Source organism: Dermacentor silvarum, chromosome 1 (assembly GCF_013339745.2).
Source record: "Dermacentor silvarum isolate Dsil-2018 chromosome 1, BIME_Dsil_1.4, whole genome shotgun sequence".
In the NCBI taxonomy this organism is placed as follows: domain Eukaryota; kingdom Metazoa; phylum Arthropoda; class Arachnida; order Ixodida; family Ixodidae; genus Dermacentor; species Dermacentor silvarum.
Window position 1 is genome coordinate 268,807,811 of NC_051154.1, and position 21,434 is coordinate 268,829,244.

Here is a 21,434-nt window from a genome sequence, read left to right on the forward strand (position 1 = left end):
ACATTCGACCACGTCGGCATCGATCTCTACGGCTCTCTTCCCTGCACATCAGCTGAAATTGCTGCATTATTGTCGCTGTCGACCACCTCACCCGCTATGCAGAAAATGCAGCACTGCAAACAGCGACAGCCCGCGACATTGTGTCCTTCCTCCTGCATCACTTCATACTGCGTCATGGGGCACCGCGGGAACTTCTGAGTGACAGAGGACGTGCGTTTCTGTCCGAAGTTCTTAACGCCCTTCTGACCGCGTGCCATAGCGTCCATCGCACCACTACAGCTTATCATCCTCTAAAGAACGGCATAACAGAGCGGTTCAATCGTACTTTGGGTGACATGCTATCCATGGATCATACCAACTGGGACCTCGTTTTGCCATACGTTACGTACGCATATAACACCGCTTTACAAGCCACAACGGGATTTTCGCCATTCCTTCTCCTATATGTCCGTGAGCCTACCTGTACGCTCGACACCATTCTCCCCTACCGGCCTGACCCATTAGAGGGCACGCCTCTGTCTGAAGCCTCCAAGCATGCCGAGGAATGCCGTCAGCTGGCCCGTTCGTTCACGGCGGAAGACGAGTCTCTCCAAAAATTCCGTCGCGATGATGACCGACCTCCCTGCACCTAGCAGTCGGACTCACTAGTCTGGCTGTGGATACCTTCAAGCACCCCTGGTCTATCGTCTAAACTCCTCGCTCAATACCACGGTCCCTACCACGTCGTACAACAGACGACGCCAGTCAACTACGTCGTCGAGCCGCTAACGCCATCTACTGACTTCCGCCATCCACCGAAGAGCTAACAAAAAGAAAGAGGGAGAAACACGGGCAGTAAGTTGGATGCAAAGCTAAAAAATAAACCAAACCATGTAGACGGTAAAAAAAGGCTCACCGTTTAGGGCAGTGCATTTGCTTGCGCTTGATACGCAATATTAGCCGGGAGCAGTTGGCGCGTCGTGGACAGAACTAACGCGCGTGCTGATAAGGCCACTACGATGCTTGGCCCAGCAACCGATGAACACCTTCGTTTACCACTGATAGAGTATATCAGGCATAAAGTGAAGGAAACTGCGGTGCTTGTATCCACGGAAGCTGCAGGCAGGCTTGGTTCAGCGACCATGGGAATGATGGTTAGCAGATGGATTTGCCTAAACTTGGTCCTTCTGGCATTAAATGACTTCTTGACATTGGAAACTGATCATTTTCGAGAAAGTACGGCGGTATATATAACGAAATAAACACTATTAAAACTGTCCGACAGCAGGATACGAACAGAGGACCTCTCACAGATGCTTCACATTGACACTGTTACGCGGCAGCTATGGAGATCCAGACCAGCTGCAATCAGCCGCGATTATGCGAGTTCGCGGAGTCTTATTGACTTCTGGTGTAAGAAAAGCGTGGATTACTTTGAAATTTACGATAATGAAGAGATTGTGTAACAAACAACGCCACAAGGTCATCTGAAGTCACAAGCTCGGATGTCAGAGAAATCCATCTACTATACCCACCATTACCATCGTGGCTGAACGATGGGTTCGTCAGAGTTCCCTCTGGTAATTATTGGAGGAAACTTAGATACCACTGAGACTGCACTAGCGTGCTCTCAGAAGGGACAGTATAGTTTGCGCGGGTGCGCACTCACGTGATGTTTTTCACGTTTCGCGGGCTGTTTTCCCGCAAAAAAACAAAAAAAAAACAAAAAAAAAACGACACGCTGTGTACCTTGCTGAAGACATCGCGTTTCGGACGCGTCTTACGCTTACCTGCAACCGCTTGATTGACATCTTGAGAATTAGAACAAGAATGAAATAGTTGCGTCATATCAAGGACTAAACAATACTGACAGTTCCTGAACAAGACTTTCAAACGCATGCACCAGGTCTGATTCGCGTAAAATTATTGGTGTCTTTCTATAAATCGGGGTGCACGATTCCTGGGACACCGCGTATACAGTGTAGTGAACAAAAAAAATATTTTTAAATTCGGTCCTGTCAGCAAAACTGTTCAGAATGTCGGCAATGCGTTATGGCAGGGCTAGCCTGTAGTCTCTCGAGTGCGCACTTTCATCTTTCGTTAATCGCACCGCATAGCCCACCCACCTTGCATTCAACATGCGTATTGCCAGATTGTATTGCATGGAAAGCATGCGTGTAAACCAGTATGGGAAAATAGGCTCTTTCAGGAGAGAGAAATTCTAACGATAGGTGGACAGGTTAGCCGAACTCAGCATCCGGCTTGGTATATATGCTACTACAGCTTTATTACATAACAATAAATAAAAGGACGAGACAAAAGAAAAAGCGTTAAACGCACACACATCCACTCGCAAAATGCGGAAAGGAGCAAGTGAGCACCGTAGAATCACCAAAGCGAAAAGTGCAACTTTTATAAAATCGTCCATCAACGACAGGTTATCCATCTCTGTCTTTTCGACTAATTAGCATAGGAGGACTTTGTTGTTGCAAATATTTTGTACGGATCTTCTTGTTGACGTTGTACAGCACAGCTTTGAATGATTTATTAACTCATCGACCAATTTATTTATTTATTTATTTATTTATTTATTTATTTATTTATTTATTTATTTATTTATTTATTTATTTATTATTTATTTATTTTGGTTGAACCTCGGCACGCGTGTTCATAAGTCGGCTAGAATGTGCACGGTAAGCGGCTTCTTCAGGTGGGGGCAAAATATTTCGTGCAGAATGGAAAAAAATTTTTAAGAAAATGAAACCGGTGCAGGGCAGCTAGGGTATAGAAGCAATGGGCGCTAGAATTACGTTCTGTGTTTGCGTGATGTGCCCCGCTACAATAGACAGCTATATGCACCCAATAATGAACACAGCAGGCTGGCGTCGCGGACCTTCGCTTATTATGGACAGCACACTACAATACAGACGTACAGCGTTCTGCTGTCGCGTTTTCATTCCCCCCCCCCCCCCCCAAAAAAAAAAAATCTGGAAGTTTTATTTTTAATGTCACGAAATGGAAATACGCGCGTAATAGCGGGCCGCAAGGTTGCTTGTAACACGACCTTATTTATTATAATTTTAATAGGTCGTGGCTATAACTGGAACAGTTGGAGAATTTTCACCCATTTTTTGCTTGGTTGACTTGGACGGCTTCTAATTGACACTCTTTAGTTTGGATACCGCGTTTTTCGCAATCGCATGGGCGAGTCACCTTGTGTAATTTGGCAGCTTGTGTAGAGTCACATGCATGCGTATCTTTTGATGTGCAGCGATCGGAGGACAATGCGGCAGCCTCCGCAGCTGCGACGCAGCAACAGGACGAGAGCAGCTTGGAGCCTCCCACGCCTGAGCGTCCGCGGCCGACAAGGACCCGACGCGGCCCTTCGATGGTGGCTTTCGAGGTTTGCCAGGGTGGACGGGTAAGTCATCATGCATTCCGTTGCGGATGAGCATCCTTGCTTCTTTTGTTCTCAGTTAGGAGAGCATTACGGGGCGTGCATAGTCTGAAATTGTATCGGGCGTGACTTAATTCACCTTGGCAGGAATAAAGTCAGCTTTAATAGCTACGTACGTTGGCGACGAAGGAAGAAATGTGAATCTGTGTAAATTGGCCGTCACCGCGATGCTTGCCCCAAAGTGACTGTACAGTCTCTCTGAACCACACACCGGGTCACGACGACACTTCGCAACAGGAAAGCGCGTCTTTAGAAGAGTATGATAACAAAAGATGCTGCTGTGTTGTGACAGATACTAGCTTTACAGCACTCTGCCAAGAGCGAACGCAGTGTGCAGATGTTGATGATGATGATTGATGGTGCTTAATGCCACAAAGGACACTATGGCCATAGAGCGCCAAAGCAATAGTGATTGGTCCGCTCAGGGTACGCGGTGTGGAGACTGCACGAGATAATCTGCGAGAACAAAGGGTGTTCTTCATGCTCACTGCTTACCCACCCTTCACGCCACCTGAGCTGTCCGCAAATGACTCTTTACCATGCACGTTTAGTCACGTGTTTCCTGCTTCGATTATAACACTCATGGCCACCTTCTCGGTAGTTCTGTCCTCTTAGGTGAATTATTGGAAGGATACTGCATTAGGCTGGTACTCCGGACTAAATAGCTTTTGCGCTGTTTTCACGCAATATGCACCAGTGGTTGCCATATATAGAAAAATTTTCAGTACTTACTGCGTGAATTTAGACGTGCTTATAACTAAGAAAGAAATCCCAAGTTGGGGATATCTATCACGTGAGAAACTGCAGAAAGGCGTATCCTTTTTTTTTATTGAATTGTCGTTTCGTTTTCCGAAGAGGATGTTGTTCTGCGCGTTCCAGACAAATGGACGGAATTATAATGGGTGGGGATGCCAATGAATGGGATGCGAATCAGAATGAATGGGATGAGGATGGAATGAAATGGAATGGGTGGAGGCGTTAACCATCATTAAAATTCCGCGACGGCAGACGCGGCTACTCACGGCTTCTCACTTATAAACTGTAGCGGAAGCCTTTCTTTCCGACGGCGCTGAAGTGGAGCCCCTCATATTGCACAACTCATTTCGCACGCCCAGACGGCTTCGTTTACTGAAAGTATCGTGCTGCATCTGGCTCGGGAAACCACACGTACGTAAGAATTCGAAAAACATTGGCAAACTGGTGTTTAGTAGGGGTTGGCAGCATGTGGAGGCCACACACACACGCACACGCACACGCGCACGCACGCACGCAGGCAGGCACGCACGCACGCACGCACGCACACACACACAAACATAGGCAAACTGGTGTTTCGGAGGGGTTGGCAGCATATGGAGGCTATACACACACACACACACACACACACACACACACACACACACACACACACACACACACACACACACACACACACACACACACACACACACACACACACACATATATATATATATATATATATATATATATATATATATATATATATATATATTGCTACACGCGTGTGGTATTTACTGTTTGACCGAGGCGCGCGGGCGCCATCACTCGAGAAAAGAAGAGGAAGAACGAGCTGGGCTCGCGCTGTGAACCTAACCGGTCAGCGCTGCAACCGCTGTTGTAAATACATCCTGTAAATAGTTGCCCGTCTTACTGACTCGTTGTTCGCGTAACATCGTGGTGGAGGTGGAACGTTCCCCGTCCTCGCCACGGAGCTCCGAAGCGGCCGCACCGTCGTCTTCTCAGCCATGGCTTCCGATGGAAACACCCCGTCGCCACCTACACCTGCGGCGCCTACCACAACGTACGTTACGGTTCCTAGTCTCCGTGATCCTGGGACATTCTCCGCCCAAAATGGCGTTGACGTCGACGACTGGCTCAGCATGTATGAGCGTATTAGCCGAAGCCACCACTGGGACCCTACCATCACGCTTGCCAATGTGATATATTATCTGGACGGGACACCTCTTGTCTGGTTTCGCACCAATGAGGTTGAGATATCCAGCTGGGACACTTTCAAAGAGAGGCTTCGCGACCTCTTTGGCAACCCGTCAGGTCGCCAACAGGCTGCGCGAAAGGAGCTTGCTACCCGTGTCCAGTCGTCGACAGAATCATATGTCGCCTACATACAGGAAGTGCTCGCGCTTTGCCGGAAAGCCGACGAGCACATGACCGAGGTTGACAAGGTGGGCCATATCCTAAAAGGCATCGCGGACGACGCCTTCAACTTGCTCGTCTATAACGACGTCTCTACTGTCGACGCCATCGTCAAAGAATGCCGCCGCTTCGAGGTAGCCAAAAGCCGCCGCGTCGTCCCACAGTTTTCCCGGCTCCCTAACACCCCTGCCACGTCCTCTTGCTCCGCTCTTCCTGCCACACGACCTTTTCAAGAGAACGTCACTCGTATCGTTCGCCGTGAGATTGAAGCGGCGAGTCCGGCCCCCCTTCATCCACGACCCCTCGACGGTACCTTTGACCCAGCTGCCCCTACTATTTCCGTCATACAAGCGGTTGTGCGGCAAGAAATTGCCAACCTTGGCATCCCTACCGCCTGCTCTGTCTCCCGACCTGATTCGGCATCCATTCCCATGGCCACATCCTTCAACGACCAGTATTTCGCTCCCCGACCACGCAATCCTGCTGAATGGCGTACCCCCGACGACAAACCGATCTGCTTCGGCTGCCACCGAGTTGGTCACGTATCCCGCCACTGCCGCAGCACTTGGATGCCGCCATACTGGAGCTCATTCCCTGTTCCTCGCCCATACGCCGACGCTCGCCGTTACTCACCTCGCCGTCCGTACTCTACTTCTGATGCCCCTGACAGCCGCTCCTCCGGGCGATCGCCATCGCCTCAACGCCGTCGCTCCCCGTCACCCCAACCTCGCCGCTTTTCCTCGCCAAACCGCCGGACGGAAAACTAGGCCATGCAGCTCTTGGAGGTAGTGCTGCATCCCGTCCGTCCTGTACAAATCCTCCGCTGCCGCTCCTCACGAACGCGAACCTAATTGACGTAGACGTGGATGGTGTACCTGTCAAGGCATTGGTTGATACTGGAGCCCAGGTGTCCATAATGAGCGCTAATCTTTGTCGTCGCCTCAAAAAAGTTCTTACGCCTGCCATCACTCGGGCCGTACGCGTCGCCAATGGCGCCACTGTTGCCGTCAGTGGTATGTGCACTGCGCGCGTAGGAATTGCTGGCCGCCACGTTCCAGTCCTGTTCACCGTGCTGACCAGTTGCCCTCACGACCTCATCTTCGGGCTCGACTATATATATATATATATATATATATATATATATATATATATATATATATATATATTGTAGCGAAGAAGACTGGCGCGCTTTATGGACGCACTATCATCATCGGCCCGCCGACCATGATGGGCTCGCGCTCTCCGTGTCTGACGTTCGACTGAGACGGTCGCGTTTCTCAGCTGTCAATAAACTGCATTACATATTTGTTGGAGCTGTGCTGGGTTCTACTTCTCCAACCCTGGAACTATGCAATCGGACACTGCCGGCCATGATGCCTGACGACGCCAGCCAAACAACACCTCCGAGATCGCCAACATTGATTTGTCCTGGCTCAATGCGTCAACGCGATCCTCCCGTCTTCAGCGGCTCCGACGAACTCGACGTAGAAGATTGGCTCTCGTTATACGAGCGGGTGAGTGCCCACAATAAATGGTACGATGCTGCGAAGCTCAGATACGCCAACTTCTATCTCACGGGTGTCGCTAGCGTGTGGTACCACAACTACGAAGCCGACCTCAGCACTTGGTCAGATTTCAAGGCGCGCATTACACAAGTCTTCGGTCGCCCTGCGGTGCGGAAGCTCCGTGCCGAAGAGCGCTTGCGCAGCCGTTCCCAGCTACCCGGCGAAAACTTCACCAAGTACATAGAAGATGTTGTCGACCTTCGCAAGCGCGTCGATCCATCGATGACTGAGTCTGACAAGATCCGTCACGTACTGAAGGGCATCGAAGACGACGCATTCCAAATTCTTCTCTCGAAAAGCCCGCGGACCGTGGTCGAGGTCGCTGAACTTTGTCAGAGCTACGACGAACTCAGGAGGCAACGTCTGTCTTCTATCCTCGATACTTCGATTGCAAATGTAGCCGCTGTGACTAACAACGACTATGTGCTCGGCGAAATCAAGGAATTCATACGCTCCGAAGTCGCCCGCCAGCTGTCCCTACTCACCGCCGTACCCGGACCCACGCCGTCCTTGGCTCCTCCGTTGCGTCAGATGCTCCAGGAACAAGTGTCCGAAGCTATACAGTCCCCTCGTACAGCGCCACCATTGCCTGTACCTCTCAGCGTCGCTGAGGTTGCAGCACAGCGACTTCCATCGACTTTTTCAACACCACCGTTTGCTGCACCGCCACGTCCAATCCATCCAGTGTACATCACCAGATCACCAGCTAGCCCGGGATCCTGGCGTACACCCGACAATCGCCCCGTGTGCTTCTTCTGTGGTATCCCTGGTCACGTGGCACGGCACTGTCGCCGTCGCTTATGGCTTCAAGGTCATGACCACCCTTTTTCCTCCTACGTTTCGCCAGCTTCGTCCTTCTCGCCGCCAAATGATTCGCACTTGCCGTCTACGCGCAACGTCATTTTTACTGCCCGTGATCGTCGCTCGCCATTCCCTCGTCGCCACCCACTTTCGCCCATGCGTCTTCGTCCGGCCCCATCGGAGCAGGAAAACTAGCTACCGCAGTTCAAGAGGCGAGAACTGCGTTCCAGCCGAACAACACAAGGCCTCGCTCTCTTCTGACGAACGCAATCGAAGCATCTGTTGAAGGAGTCGTCACACTGGCATTAGTCGACACAGGCGTCGCCGTTTCAGTAGTTACGGAAGAACTTTGCCGCAAGTTTCGAAAAGTAATGACGCCCTTATCTGCGCTGTCACTCCGGACAGCATGTTCCCAGTGCATTACCCCTGTTGCCGCATGTACCACCCGCATCGTCATTCAAGGATACACGTATACAGTCGAGTTCGTCGTCCTCTCGTCCTGTTTATACGACGTCATCTTGGGGTGGGACTTCCTTTCTGATCATCAGGCCGCCATTGATTGTTCTCGCGCTGCAGTTGAATTTTCTCCGCTTCCCGATACCCGTTCACATGACCGTGACGATCTTGGTGACAAACTGGTCGTTACAGAAGACGCCACGATCCCTCCGCACTCTTCGGTGATTGCGCATGCCTGCTCTACTTTCGCCACTGACACTCCTGCCCTGTTTGTCCCATCCGACATTTTTGTTCTTCGACGATGTTCCCTTCCCTTCGCTGTCCTAACTGTCAGTGGTGGCTGCACGCGACTGCTCGTTTCCAACGCTAAGGCCACGCGCCTCGTCTAACGTCGTGGCGAGTGCCTTGGACGTCTTCAGTCTGCCGACTCAGTAACCATCTTGGACGCGAATCTTGACCACACCTGTTCAGACGCGAACTCGTTGATTTATAGCTTGCCTTGTTCCGAGCCTACGCAAGACGTCTTTCATAGTTCAGTAGATGCCCTCTTGAGCCCTGCGCAGCTTCTCAGCCTTCTACGGAAATACCAATCTACGTTCGACTGTCAACACGCTCCACTTGGCCGCACATTGACTGTACGTCATGACATCGACACCGGCACCCATGCACGACTGCGCCAGATGCCTTTTCGTGTATCACCCGCGGAGCGGCGCGTTATTGAAAATCAAGTAAGCGAAATGCTTGAGCGTGCATTTGCTCAACCTTCTTATAGTCTCTGGGCGTCGCCTGTAGTCCTGGTTAAGAAGAAAGATGGCTCAATTCGATTTTGCGTTGACTACCGCCGTCTTAATAAGATAACTCGCAAAGACGTCTACCCTTTACCGCGCATCGACGATGCTCTGGATAGTTTGGAAGGCGCAGAGTATTTTTCTCTGCTCGATTTACGCTCACGCTATTGGCAAGTGCCTATGGATCCCGCCGATCGCCCGAAGACAGCCTTCGTGTCCCCAGATGGCTTATATGAATTTAACGTTATGCCGTTTGGGCTTTGCAATGCCCCTGCTACATTCGAAGGAATGATGGACAATCTGCTTCGTGGGCTAAAATGGAAGACATGCTTATGTTGCCTTGATGATGTCGTCGTCTTTTCTACAGATTTTTCCGCACATCTGTACCATCTCGAACTAGTCCTGCAGTGCATCACCGAGGCAGGCCTCCAACTCAACTTGAAGAAATGTCGCTTTGGAGCCAAGCAGCTTGCTATACTCGGACACGTCGTATCGAAAGATGGCATACTCCCTGATCCTTCCAAACTTCGCGCCGTCGCCGAATTCCCGAAACCCACGTCCCTGAAAGAACTTCGGAGCTTTATTGGGCTCTGCTCCTACTTTCGTCGCTTTATCGGGAATTTCGCTTTTATCAATACTCCACTGACTGAGCTGCTTCGCGGCGACACGACTTTCTACTTGGACCACAGGTTGCGACGATGCTTTTGAAACTATGCGGCGTTTGCTCACTTCGCCTCCCGTACTGCGCCATTTCGACCCCACGGCCCCCACGTAAGTCCACACCGACGCCAGCGGCGTAGGACTTGGTGCCGTGCTTGCACAGCGAAAAATTGGGTATGCTGAATACGTAGTAGCCTACGCCAGCCGAACCCTAACGAAAGCGGAATCTAACTACTCCGTCACCGAAAAGGAGTGTCTGGCTATCATCTGGCCCCTTGGAAAATTCCGACCCTACCTGTACGGCCGCCCATTCGATGTTGTTATAGATCACCATGCTCTATGTTCCCAGGCAGCACACCAGCAATGGTCCAAGCATGGTCCAATTCTCGCAGAAATTGGTACCAGTCTTTAACCAATGCTGGCATACTAGCAAAGTGCAACCCAATCCAAGGCTGGCCCTGAGGTGAAACCAAGATAGGCCGAATATTATGCCAATGCAGCAGCCATTGTTTTGCTAGCGTAGTACCAGCGATGCACCATTTCGTTGCCATTATTAATGTCAGCTTTCGGCCACTCCCCCTTGCATGACGAATCTCGTAAATATGCTGGCTCTAGACTTCGCAGCCATTACCGCGAGCGTTTTGCTAGTGGCATTTTTAGAGCAATTGTCCCCATACTGCCTATATAAATTGTCGCTAGGAAAACGCGATATAAATATATTAGGTCAAGAATCAGAAGTCCTCTACACATGCAAATAATCATAAAAGAATACTGAAAGACAATTTTATAACTTTTTATGTACAAATAAATAAGCACAAACAGGCATTTTCCGTCGACCTAAATGGGTGACGCTGGGTTGTGTTAAAACAGTTTATTTGCTAAGACGTGCCAAATAGCCATCTCTCGTGAAACTAGGTGGATGACGGTGGATTAGGCAAGGCCCTGAGGATAGGAATCGGGCAAGGTGCCGTGGACGGTGGGCTGGCCAGGGCTTTCAGGGCAGGGAGCTGACGTGGGTAGGCTGGTTGGTCAGCGCTCGGAATACGGCGGGCTGGTCAGGCCCCTGGGGACCGCGATAATGCAGTGGTTTCATTGCATTTGCTGCCACCTCCCACAATGACTTCCCCCTTATTTGGAGCAGATGCTTGCGCTGGAAAATAAAAACAAATATCAGAGATGACGGAATGACAAATGTATGTGGCAATGTTTTCTTGTTGGCAAATCACCATACTGCAAAAATAGAATTGACGCTAAGCATTTCGACACAATCAGCTGTCTGGTTAGGAAAATAATTAGGACTTTGAGAGTGACTCCAACCAAATAAGATAATTTATTATCCCGATGTTTCGGGGTCCATTCGGCTCCTTCTTCAGGGGGTATTCTTCGGGGCTGGCTGTGTGTAGCTTTTAAAAAATAACCTTTTATAAAAAAGAGGGGGGGGGGGGGAGAGAAGACGGTGGGGAGACACTTGACAGGGCACCTTTTCTTGACAGACGGGTGGGGTGGGGTGGCGATGGCGTTGCTGGCGGGGATGACTGATGCGGGGGGCGCTTGACCCCTTGTCGGGTCCATTCGGCTCCTTCTTCAGGGGGTATTCTTCGGGGCTGGCTGTGTGTAGCTTTTAAAAAATAACCTTTTATAAAAAAGAGGGGGGGGGGGGAGAGAAGACGGTGGGGAGACACTTGACAGGGCACCTTTTCTTGACAGACGGGTGGGGTGGGGTGGCGATGGCGTTGCTGGCGGGGATGACTGATGCGGGGGGCGCTTGACCCCTGGGAATGCCGTAGAAGGGGGGGGGGTAACTCAAGTTTGAGCAGAGAGTTCGAAGGAGTCAGTAAATTTTGCGGCAAAAAATTGAGGCAACATTATTTAATATTCCAACATATATGGCATCTTTCGTAGAAGATGTTACGAGATAAGATTTACAACAAACAAAATACTCAGGATCCGTCCGTCTTGTTTACACCCCACACATAGTCAACGTAGCACTTCAAAATTAAAGAAGTGCAGCAAAACTTATTACAGCATAAAATGCCTAGTTTCAAATAGTGTAGATACAATGCGGCCTTCGTGCAAAATTTTACATGTGAAATTCGACAAGTTGCGTCAGGAAGCATTAGCGAAAATAGGAATTTACTGCACGCAAAGAAAAAAAAAATACTGCCGCGTTCACTTGCGGGAAATGACACTTACCGTGAACAGTGAGAACAAGCCCAGTTCCTCGGATTGACTAGCAGGATCAGGCAGCAGCCGTAGCATGATAAAATCAAAGTCCTGGAATTTGTCCGAAATTTACAAACAGGGATTAACACATGTTCTACGCTGGGCACTGTTCAAAGGCAGTTAATAAAATAAGTTAGGCAATTACAGGCACTCTACATTAGTGAGGGCTGTTTCAGTAGAATACATATCGCGTGATAATGCTTGGGTTGGCAGCAGTTTATAGCATTCATCGTAATGCAGTATAAAAGAATTATCAATCCAGCTCAAAGGGTTTCTGTTCAGTAAACGTTGATTGATATACACTATAAATGTATCATCGCCTAAATTCACGTGGGCATAAAAATAAATAAAACAAGATAGCACATTTAAATTATTCTTTTGGCTGGGCGCTCACTTACTGTGATAGCAGCATTTTGTAGCAGCGAAGACAACCATTTTACTTTCAACTGTCAGCTTTTTCCTGAAATAATTGCGTTCCCCCACTACGGGGAGCTCGACAATGGTCTAGCAGTTATATGAAAATGTATTCGTGTAAATAAATGGCATTGGAAAATATATAATCACATGTGAAATGTAATCATTACACATAAATAGCTGTTTTAAATTTTTAGTTAACCTAAATTTATAATCCACACATCACTGCCCCAAGATTATAGCAGGCGAACGCAACATAACATTGTAATCGCCATGGCACACCGTGCTCCAGGCCGTCCCAAATCGACAAATCGATGCAGTGCAGAGCGACGTGAATGGAAAAAAATTGCAACGCAATTAAAGCGCCAGGAAAAAGCGCTAAGGTAGCCGGACAATTTTTAAGGCAACATGTAGTATCCTGAAATTTACTTCATTGAAACACACAACTCAATGCGCCATTTCCTAATTTACTCCATCTAGCACCTTAGAAAATTAGCAACATGCGCAAAATAAATGCACTCATCGCTGTAAGATCCACGTTCCTGCGTTTCCGAGTTCATCCCAAATCGAAGACTGTTGCCGCCAGCGCCGACTTTTTTTTTTTCTTGTTTCATTAGTTGTAATACTCGCAAAACTCGCCGCAACTTAGCTGCATATTTTAAGATGTAGGCTTTGCAGTAGGAATGACGACCGCAAGCGAGCATTTTTTCTAGTTACCAGTGCGCTGACAAGTACGGGCAAGTCTGCAAGCAGTCACGCCACCCGTCAGTATGCTAGCTATGCATAGAAGGAAAGGATAGGAGGAAAGGGTGAATGAAGAAAGCGGCGTAAACACCACACTCTCCCCCTCAGGACGTAGACACCGCGAACTTCGGGCGGCAGCGACGGAGGGAGACAAGGGGGACAATAGTGACCCCCCCCCCCCCCCCCCCCGCAGTCCGCCATGCCTGCACGCACTGCCGATTCTACTTAGCAGCATGTAGCTACCCGAGGCGTGCGTCTAAATGTCGTAGAAAAAAAAAATGTTGCAGTGGCTTAGCTCGGCTATGCCAGGATATACGTAGCGTTAGCAAAGGTTCAGCTGATTATTCTTAGCTTTCTTGGTTGTCTAGATTGTCAAGGATTAGCTTGATTGTCATGCTTACTGCTGCTCCAATGACACACACAATGACACACTACTCAGCGGCGTCAAGTCTTTCATGTGCCATAGTCTTTCGCACACGTCGCACACATATCCAAACGGATTGTTTACGAAGTCCGTCTGGAAGGTCCGAGTCGCACTGGCGCTTTCGCTGAGTTTCACAGTATATTCAGTCGATCGGCGAGCCTTGACGTCATCGACGGCGTTTTGTTGTTGCTGCAGGGGTGGTCGGGCACGTCGCTCAGCCTCCTGGCGACGCCGCTTTGCTAGACGTTCGTCCCTTTGCTCCAGTGTCTCCGCAGCACGTTTAGCCTTCTTCTGTTCATTCCTCCTACGCTCAACCACTAATTGCCAGGCAACTACTTCGGGATCCGATGAGTCAAGCTTCTCCGTTCTTCTGCGCTGTTGAGCAGCATTTGCGCTCTCCTTCTCCATGGCTATACCACACTGGCAAACGCCAGTCAGAAGCGCAACGGCTCCAGCGCAGTGTCAGACGGCGACTGCACAGTGAGCGCGCGCCGGCGCCAGTGCGTCTACCACGGCTACGACGTCACTACTCTGGAATGCGCAGACCGGCGGTGGTGAGTCGCGCGCGGCGGCGGCGGAGTGCGCGAGAGGTGCCGGCTCCGGTGGCTCCGGTGCGCAAGCCGTATGACATCACTGATCCTTGCGCATGCGCAGCACGGCTCTTTATGTGCCGCGCGAAACGGGCTTGGCTAGGCCAGTGTAGCTAACGCTACAAAATCCCTCACGTGACTCGATCCTAGACACCTAGGGACACGATCATTTAGGGACATTTGAGAAGGCGCGATGGTGGCTCCAAGCGACGACGGCATGGGCTGGCGTGTTCGTTCTCGGCGTGATCGTTCTCTGGCCCGCGCCGACCGCGCGTTGTTCATTGCGTGTGTGATTGTGCTTGCGTTGCTAGTGTATTGGTTGTAGGTTCTGTGTTACTTGGGGGAAAGCCGTGATTAGTGCTTGTGTGGCCGTGCGGCTTTGGCCTCGGAAAGCTCTGGCAATACAGAACCTGCGTTTGTAATCCGTGTTCCTTGACAATGCGGATGGTGACGATTGAAATGTCGAAGTGGCGTCGCCGTGTCCGCCTTTGCATAACGGACGTCGATGAATGTGCTGCTCTCTACAAGTCACAAAAATGTGACTGCGTCGACGGCCCACGGTTCAGCGCTGAATGTGTGGTTTGAGTACTGTGCTTGAAACGAGTGGTGCAGCTGTGGTGCCCTAATTTTGCACAATTGAGACGCGTGCTTTTGTGCAAAAAGGGCAACAAATCGTATCTTAACCCGCTGAGACGATGCTACAATGTCAACAATGCCGTGCATGTTTATTATGATAGCAGTCTCTACAGCAAGCAAGCGTGCACTGCAGCTATGCTGTGAATATAGCCTCAACTCGAATGTGGCGTTTGCAGAACCCTTATTTTGTAGCGTTAGCTACACTGGCCTAGCCAAGCCCGTTTCGCGCGGCACATCAAGAGCCGTGCTGCGCATGCGCAAGGATCAGTGATGTCACCCGGCTTGCGCACCGGAGCCACCGGAGCTAAAATCGGAGCCGGCACCTCTCGCGCACTCCGCCGCCGCCGCGCGCGACTCACCGCCGCCGGTCTGCGCATTCCAGAGGAGTTACGTCGTAGCCGTGGTAGACGCACTGGCGCCGGCGCGCGCTCGCTGTGCAGTCGCCGTCTGACACTGCGCTGGAGCCGCTGCGCTTCTGACTGGCGTTTGCCACTGTGGTATAGCCATGGAGAAGGAGAGCGCAAATGCTGCTCAACAGCGCAGAAGAACGGAGAAGCTTGACTCATCGGATCCCGAAGTAGTTGCCTGGCAATTAGCGGTTCAGCGTAGGAGACAACCAGGAAAGCTAAGAATAATCCGCTGAACCTTTGCTAACGCTACGTATATCCTGGCATAGCCGAGCTAAGCCACTGCAACTTTTTTGTTTCTGCTTTCAAACAAGCTGTATGTTGTTAGGATTATCACTCACTGCTTACATGAGACATGGGAGTCCATCGTAGAGCACTGCACGGGCCTGATTTTTCGGCCCGAGCCCGGCCCGGGCCCGCTTTACGAGGCCCGAGCCCAGCCCGGGCCCGTAATACAAAGCCCGAGCCCGGCCCGGGCCCGAGCGTACATGACCGAGACCAGCCCGAGCCCGGCCCGGGCCCGTGGTTCCAAGCCCGGGCCCGACCCGGGCCCGTGTTACTGAGCCCGGGCCCGGCCCGCACCCGGGCGTTCATTACTAAGCTTAGCTAGGGCCCGCGTGTGCATGACCAGGCCCGGCCTGTAAGAAAAAATTCCTTTTTTTACTTACAGATTGTACCGTATCTGTCAGCCTCACCTTCTCGAGGTTTAATCAGCTGCAGTATATAAGCAATAAAAGGCCGAAATCTTTGTTTCTCCCACGGGAACATCAGTAATCCGGCCCATTGCCTGTGCTACTATTTTTCTGGTGGTGCGCATGTACTTACCTTGATTTGTACGATACGGTTCTATGATGTCGTTTAGCATGAAAATATACAGGGCGTTTCATTTTAGCTGAACCAAATTTTTAAAGATTGCCTGTGGCAGATAGCACAGTTAGAATCCTTGATCTAAACTACTCGATGAGGCGGCCATTACTTCCCCGAGAAATCAAAACGCCTAATTGAAGAATTAACATAATTACGCTAATTAACGTTTTAATTAATTATTTGATGGCACATCCTTCAATCCACTAATTATATCCGCCGAGTTCGCAAGGCGTATCCACTTGGAACGAATTCTCAGGACTAAACCAGTTTCGAGATAATAATTTTCAAAGTGTCCGACGAAATCAATCAAATCAAATCAATTTATCGTCCAGTTTACATGCTGGACGGTCATTTTGGACTAAATGCTACATATGTAGCTTGACATGACCCGAAAGACCACACATGCAAAATAATTCACATATATTTCCAGCTATCGCTGGAATTCCTCATAGATGAAATAGCTATGAATGGAAAGGCTAACGGCGAGTTAACAGAATTGGAAAAGTTTTAACAGAATGCATTTTAAACAACACTACAATAACAATACTAGCTATACAGAACAACGCAGCACCAGCTATACAACATAGCATGAGACTGAATTTTACAAGATCAACATTTGCTAAGAAAACGAAACAGGATTTACATTATATACTCAGAACCATACAGAAAGGCAGAATAATAATAACATCAGATACATTACAAGTGACCAAAGTGTCAGCTGAGTTCCTTCTTACTGAAATTACCGCCATTTTTGTATCTGTTGAAAGTGAATGGTAGGTCATGTATTAACGACTGATGCTTATAGAGTGTTCTGAAGTATGGAATTGCCCATATCTCAGGATTTCTTGTGTTCGCATTAATGCAACGACGCTCTAAGGAGGCTAATTGTTTTTTGTAGTTACAAGCTAATTCTGACATGGATGGCCTAATGGATGGTAAAAATGCCTACTTGAATATTTAACATAATTACGCGAATTAACATTTTAATTATTTTACGGCACATCTTTCAATCTACGAATTATAGCCGCTGAGTTCGCAAGGCGTATCCACTTGGAACGAATTCTCAGGACTGAACCAGTTTGGAGATATTAATTTTCAATATGCCCGACAAAATTCATGGGCATTCCAATTAACTTTTTGAGGAAAACACTGTTTTATGCATTGAAGCAAAAAGTAACTGGCCTTAGCGCTAAAATAATGCCATATTATCGACACTGGTAATAGTGCGATCGCAAAAGGAGTGGTTCTTTGTATAATTTATTTTTCCTTACGCGGAAACAATGTTCGTTTTTGTGGAAAAGGAAAAAACAAATTAGCGTAGCTTGCACTGGCTGCGCAATGCTATAGAGACAGTGGAGATGATGGGCACCTAGCTAGTCCTGGCTTTTGGACTAGACTAAGCACTACCAAGTCATCCCCAGCATTTCGCGGAATTTATTTATTATTGATTGATTATCGATTAGCTATTGATTGGCTATTGATTGTCTATTGCAAGATATTGGCCACGTATTTGGGCTAGGCTAAGCACTACCAAGTCATCCCCAGCATTTTCGGGAATTTATTGATTATTGATCGATTATCGACTAGCTATTGATTGGCTATCAATTGCCTATCGATAGGCAATTAGTCCCCACTATTCTTAGCTAGACTTATCCAGGCTCAGCTTCGCTAGTTCACAGGTGTATGTGCCATTGCACTTGGACCCTTTCTGCACTGCTGCCAGGATCGGCCCACATTTTTGGATTCAGCGGACACATTAGGCCCGGCTGAAACAGCTCCGCTATTAAAAATGAGAACTTCATCTGTTTTACTATTTTCTTTGATAAGATATAGTTATCTGGTAAGATATACAATCAAGAGAGCGGTGTGGATCTGAGAACAAACGGGGGTAACCGATATTCTAATTGACATTGAGCGGGAAAAATGGAGCTGGGCAGGCCATGTAATGCGTAGGATGGATAACCGATGGACCATTAGAGCTACAGAATGGATACCAAGAGAAGGGAAGCGCAGTCCAGGACGACAGAAAACTAGGTGGGGTGATGAAGTTAGGAAATTCGCAGGCGCAAATTGGAATCAGCTAGCGCAAGACAGGGTTAATTGGAGATCGCAGGGAGAGGCCTTCGTCCTGCAGTGGACATAAATATAGACTGATGATGATGATGACAGTCATCTTGCACGTGTCACTTCAGCTTGGCACAGAATGCATTGAACCATGCAATGCATAACGGTCGCGTGTGCTCGAAGGCCTACTTAGGCCCTTCAATGAGCGGGCCCGAGTCTGGCCCGGGCCCGTGGCTTCAAGCCCGAGCCAGGCCCGGGCCCGCGGCTTTAAGCCCGGGCCCGGCCCGAGCCCGCCGACAAAACAATTCGGACGGCCCGGCCCGGCCCACGGGCCGGCCCGGGCCCGGGCTTTCGGGCCGGCCCGGGCCCGTGCAGTGCTCTAGTCCATCGTGTGGGTTGGGGCTCAGCACGAATGTGTGGTGAGGGGGTGTGGAGTTGGTGGTTGTGTCAGGTGCCTCACTGAATTTTGTCATTGGAATAAGCTCAATGTAGAAGGACACACAATATACCTGATGGCTCACTTTCACGGATATTGCCTTTTTTTCCTTGAAATTTTCAGCCTCAGGACGCGCCTGGCATTATATTCGGGTTCGTGACACATATAATCACAATAAAGCTTTCTTTAGGAGAGACCAAAAGCCACTCGTTGCATCATATTTGTGGTCGCGTTACTTACATGCAAATCCAGTACTTTCAGTGCCCATTGACTGACTGAGGGGTGCAGGACTTTGGCAGCGGTAGCAGCACCACAGCAGCTGCCCAAATGGTATACCCTATAGTGTCAGATTTCTCGTGCACATGGGTGTACTGTGAAAACACGTGAAAGGAATTCCACAGTTGCTGCAGCATCACATCTGGATCTGTGGATCACTGAGCGGTTCCTTGATCATTAGCTTAGGCTGTCTGTTTTCTACATATTATATTACAGCAATGGCGTCAGAGTAGCTGCAAAAATGGCATTTTGCTGTACAATCTTAAGTTGGTTGCTTTTCTGACTGTTACATTGCTCTATTTGCTGCAACTGCCGCCAAATGTTACTTTACCATGTCTGGTGAATGCCTTAAAACGTGAACCACATTTGGATGATGCTTGTGAAAGTATAACATACTCTTTGTATGTAAAGAAAACTATCACACCGGTAGGTGTGGTGGAGTCACTGATGAAATAGAAGTTGAAAAATGAAAGTTCTCACAAAATTTGGAAGTGTTCATGGCGCTTTCCATCAAAAATGTGTAACAATCCAAGCAAACATAAAGATAACCTACCTATCCTGAAGAATATGAAAGTGATGCGTCAAGTTGTCAACTTGAAGCTTCATATACTGGTGCCGATCAAGGAAAGAGTTGAGATTATATAGAAGGATTCAGTGCAATTCATGTTTAATCAGCTTGGCAATCTTGTCAAAACGACCAAATAAAATTGTGACTTTTAAGAGATTGCCATGATAACGTGATGAGGTTGCTGGCATTATTTGGTGCTTGGGAAACAAAGCATCACAGGTATATGGTGATTGAGCTTCTAAAAAAATTAGGTGTGCCACTAAAGATATCTAATGAATTGAAAACATAAACCACTGAAAGAAGTTGAGTGTGCAAAGGCAAATGGCTACAGCTATATTTGCACAGTAATAGAAAAGTTGTAATCGGGCTGATGGTGCACAGGTGATGGATGTATATTGCATGTTCGAGGGCTTAATTTTGCATGAGCTACTCATTTTTTTTCCTGTTTTGTTTGCATGTGCCTTAGTGAGTGGAATGCCTGACTGCAGACTCCCGTCATTATGTACAATTAATGAAAAGTAAAGTAAATTTTTCTAAGGAACTCTTTTTTTGTAACTTCTGTTCAGTTGCAAATGACGCAGTTGTCCCTACTCTGCACTGCATGGTGAAGGGGGGGGGGGGGTGAGCGCATGCAGGCACCCTATTTACTGGAGCTTTGGGGTGCCCTCACCATGGCTGCTCACATGCCCATTTTTCTGGCTGTAACAACCTAGAGTCAGTGCACAGGTGTTTTTAACGTTCCAGGATTAAGTAAACTTGACGTCACTATGCACAATATTTAGATTACGACAGCCCAAGATGGCAACTGCCACGAACTGAATATAAAATTGCCTATAAGCATGCATTGTGCAATTGAATGCCTGTGAATTCTGTAATGCCACTTTCATGAAATTGACTGGCATGGTTTGGTTGAAACTGAAAACATGTTCGACCCTCAGTTGTAGCAGACTCACTTCACTATAACATATTTGATAATGCAGGTGCAGATTGTGAAGGAATTGAAGCGGCTGTTACTCTTGATGAGAATCAGTCATGCTCATTAGAAATTATAGCTAAGGCTATATATACATTACTTCAGTTGAGATCAACTAATGTTGAGATAGAACCTCAGCTGTGGCACATAGGTACAGGCGAATAAATTTAGAAAGAAAAATTCTGGCACAACGCATTTCACGATGATGCCGATGCTAATACGATAGCATTGAAACAATGTAGAGACATTGTATTGCCACCACAGAGATCAGTCATGTATGAGCCGGGCTCCTCTCTCACGAGTCCCTCTGGACGTGCTACGCCTGTTAGCTGGGTTGCCGCTAAGTCGGTGCTTGACATTCGATTCAAATCTGCCCAGCACCTAAGAAATTTTTTTTTGTCATTGGTTAGCGGCCCGGCCCATACCTCGTGACCTATTTTTGTTTCAAACTGGGTGGCCTCAGCACAGCAGCCCCAGTGCTCTACCCATTTTACCATGGATTACCCAGTGACCCAAGTTTACGGAAAAATGGATAAAGACCCGGACAGACAGGAAGATAGGATATTCCACACTTTTCAGGGTCTAAGAACGATAATTCTAGGCAATATACACAACTGGCCTGTTATGGATACGTTGCCGGCATTGCAGGAGAAAATTTACAATTTAGAGCTTCTATTCGTAAAACCACAACAATATACACAATTTTGATTTCACAAGAAACAGTAGTGCCATCTGGTTTATGTATTCATCTACGTCACAGGCTCCAGAAGGAGTATTGTGTGGAGGGGGGAGGGCATTGCATAACAAAGGAGCGAAAAAGTTATACAACGTTAGAAATATAAACAGCGACACAAGATCAACGCAATAAATTGAAAAGAACAGTAATTATAAAATCGTGAAGTAAAATTCTACCATTAGAAAGCTGGGTTATACA

General features: G+C 48.4%; 1 protein-coding gene across 1 annotated transcript in view; it reads left to right on the plus strand.

The window, feature by feature from the left end:
* The window catches only part of LOC119440238 (serine/arginine repetitive matrix protein 1-like), a 293,035-nt gene that overhangs the window by 113,208 nt on the left and 158,393 nt on the right, over window positions 1-21,434 (plus strand). The window contains exon 12 of the mRNA XM_049661047.1: window positions 3,251-3,400. Within this exon, the coding sequence (XP_049517004.1) occupies window positions 3,251-3,400 (150 nt within the window). The remainder of the gene's footprint in view (window positions 1-3,250; window positions 3,401-21,434) is intronic.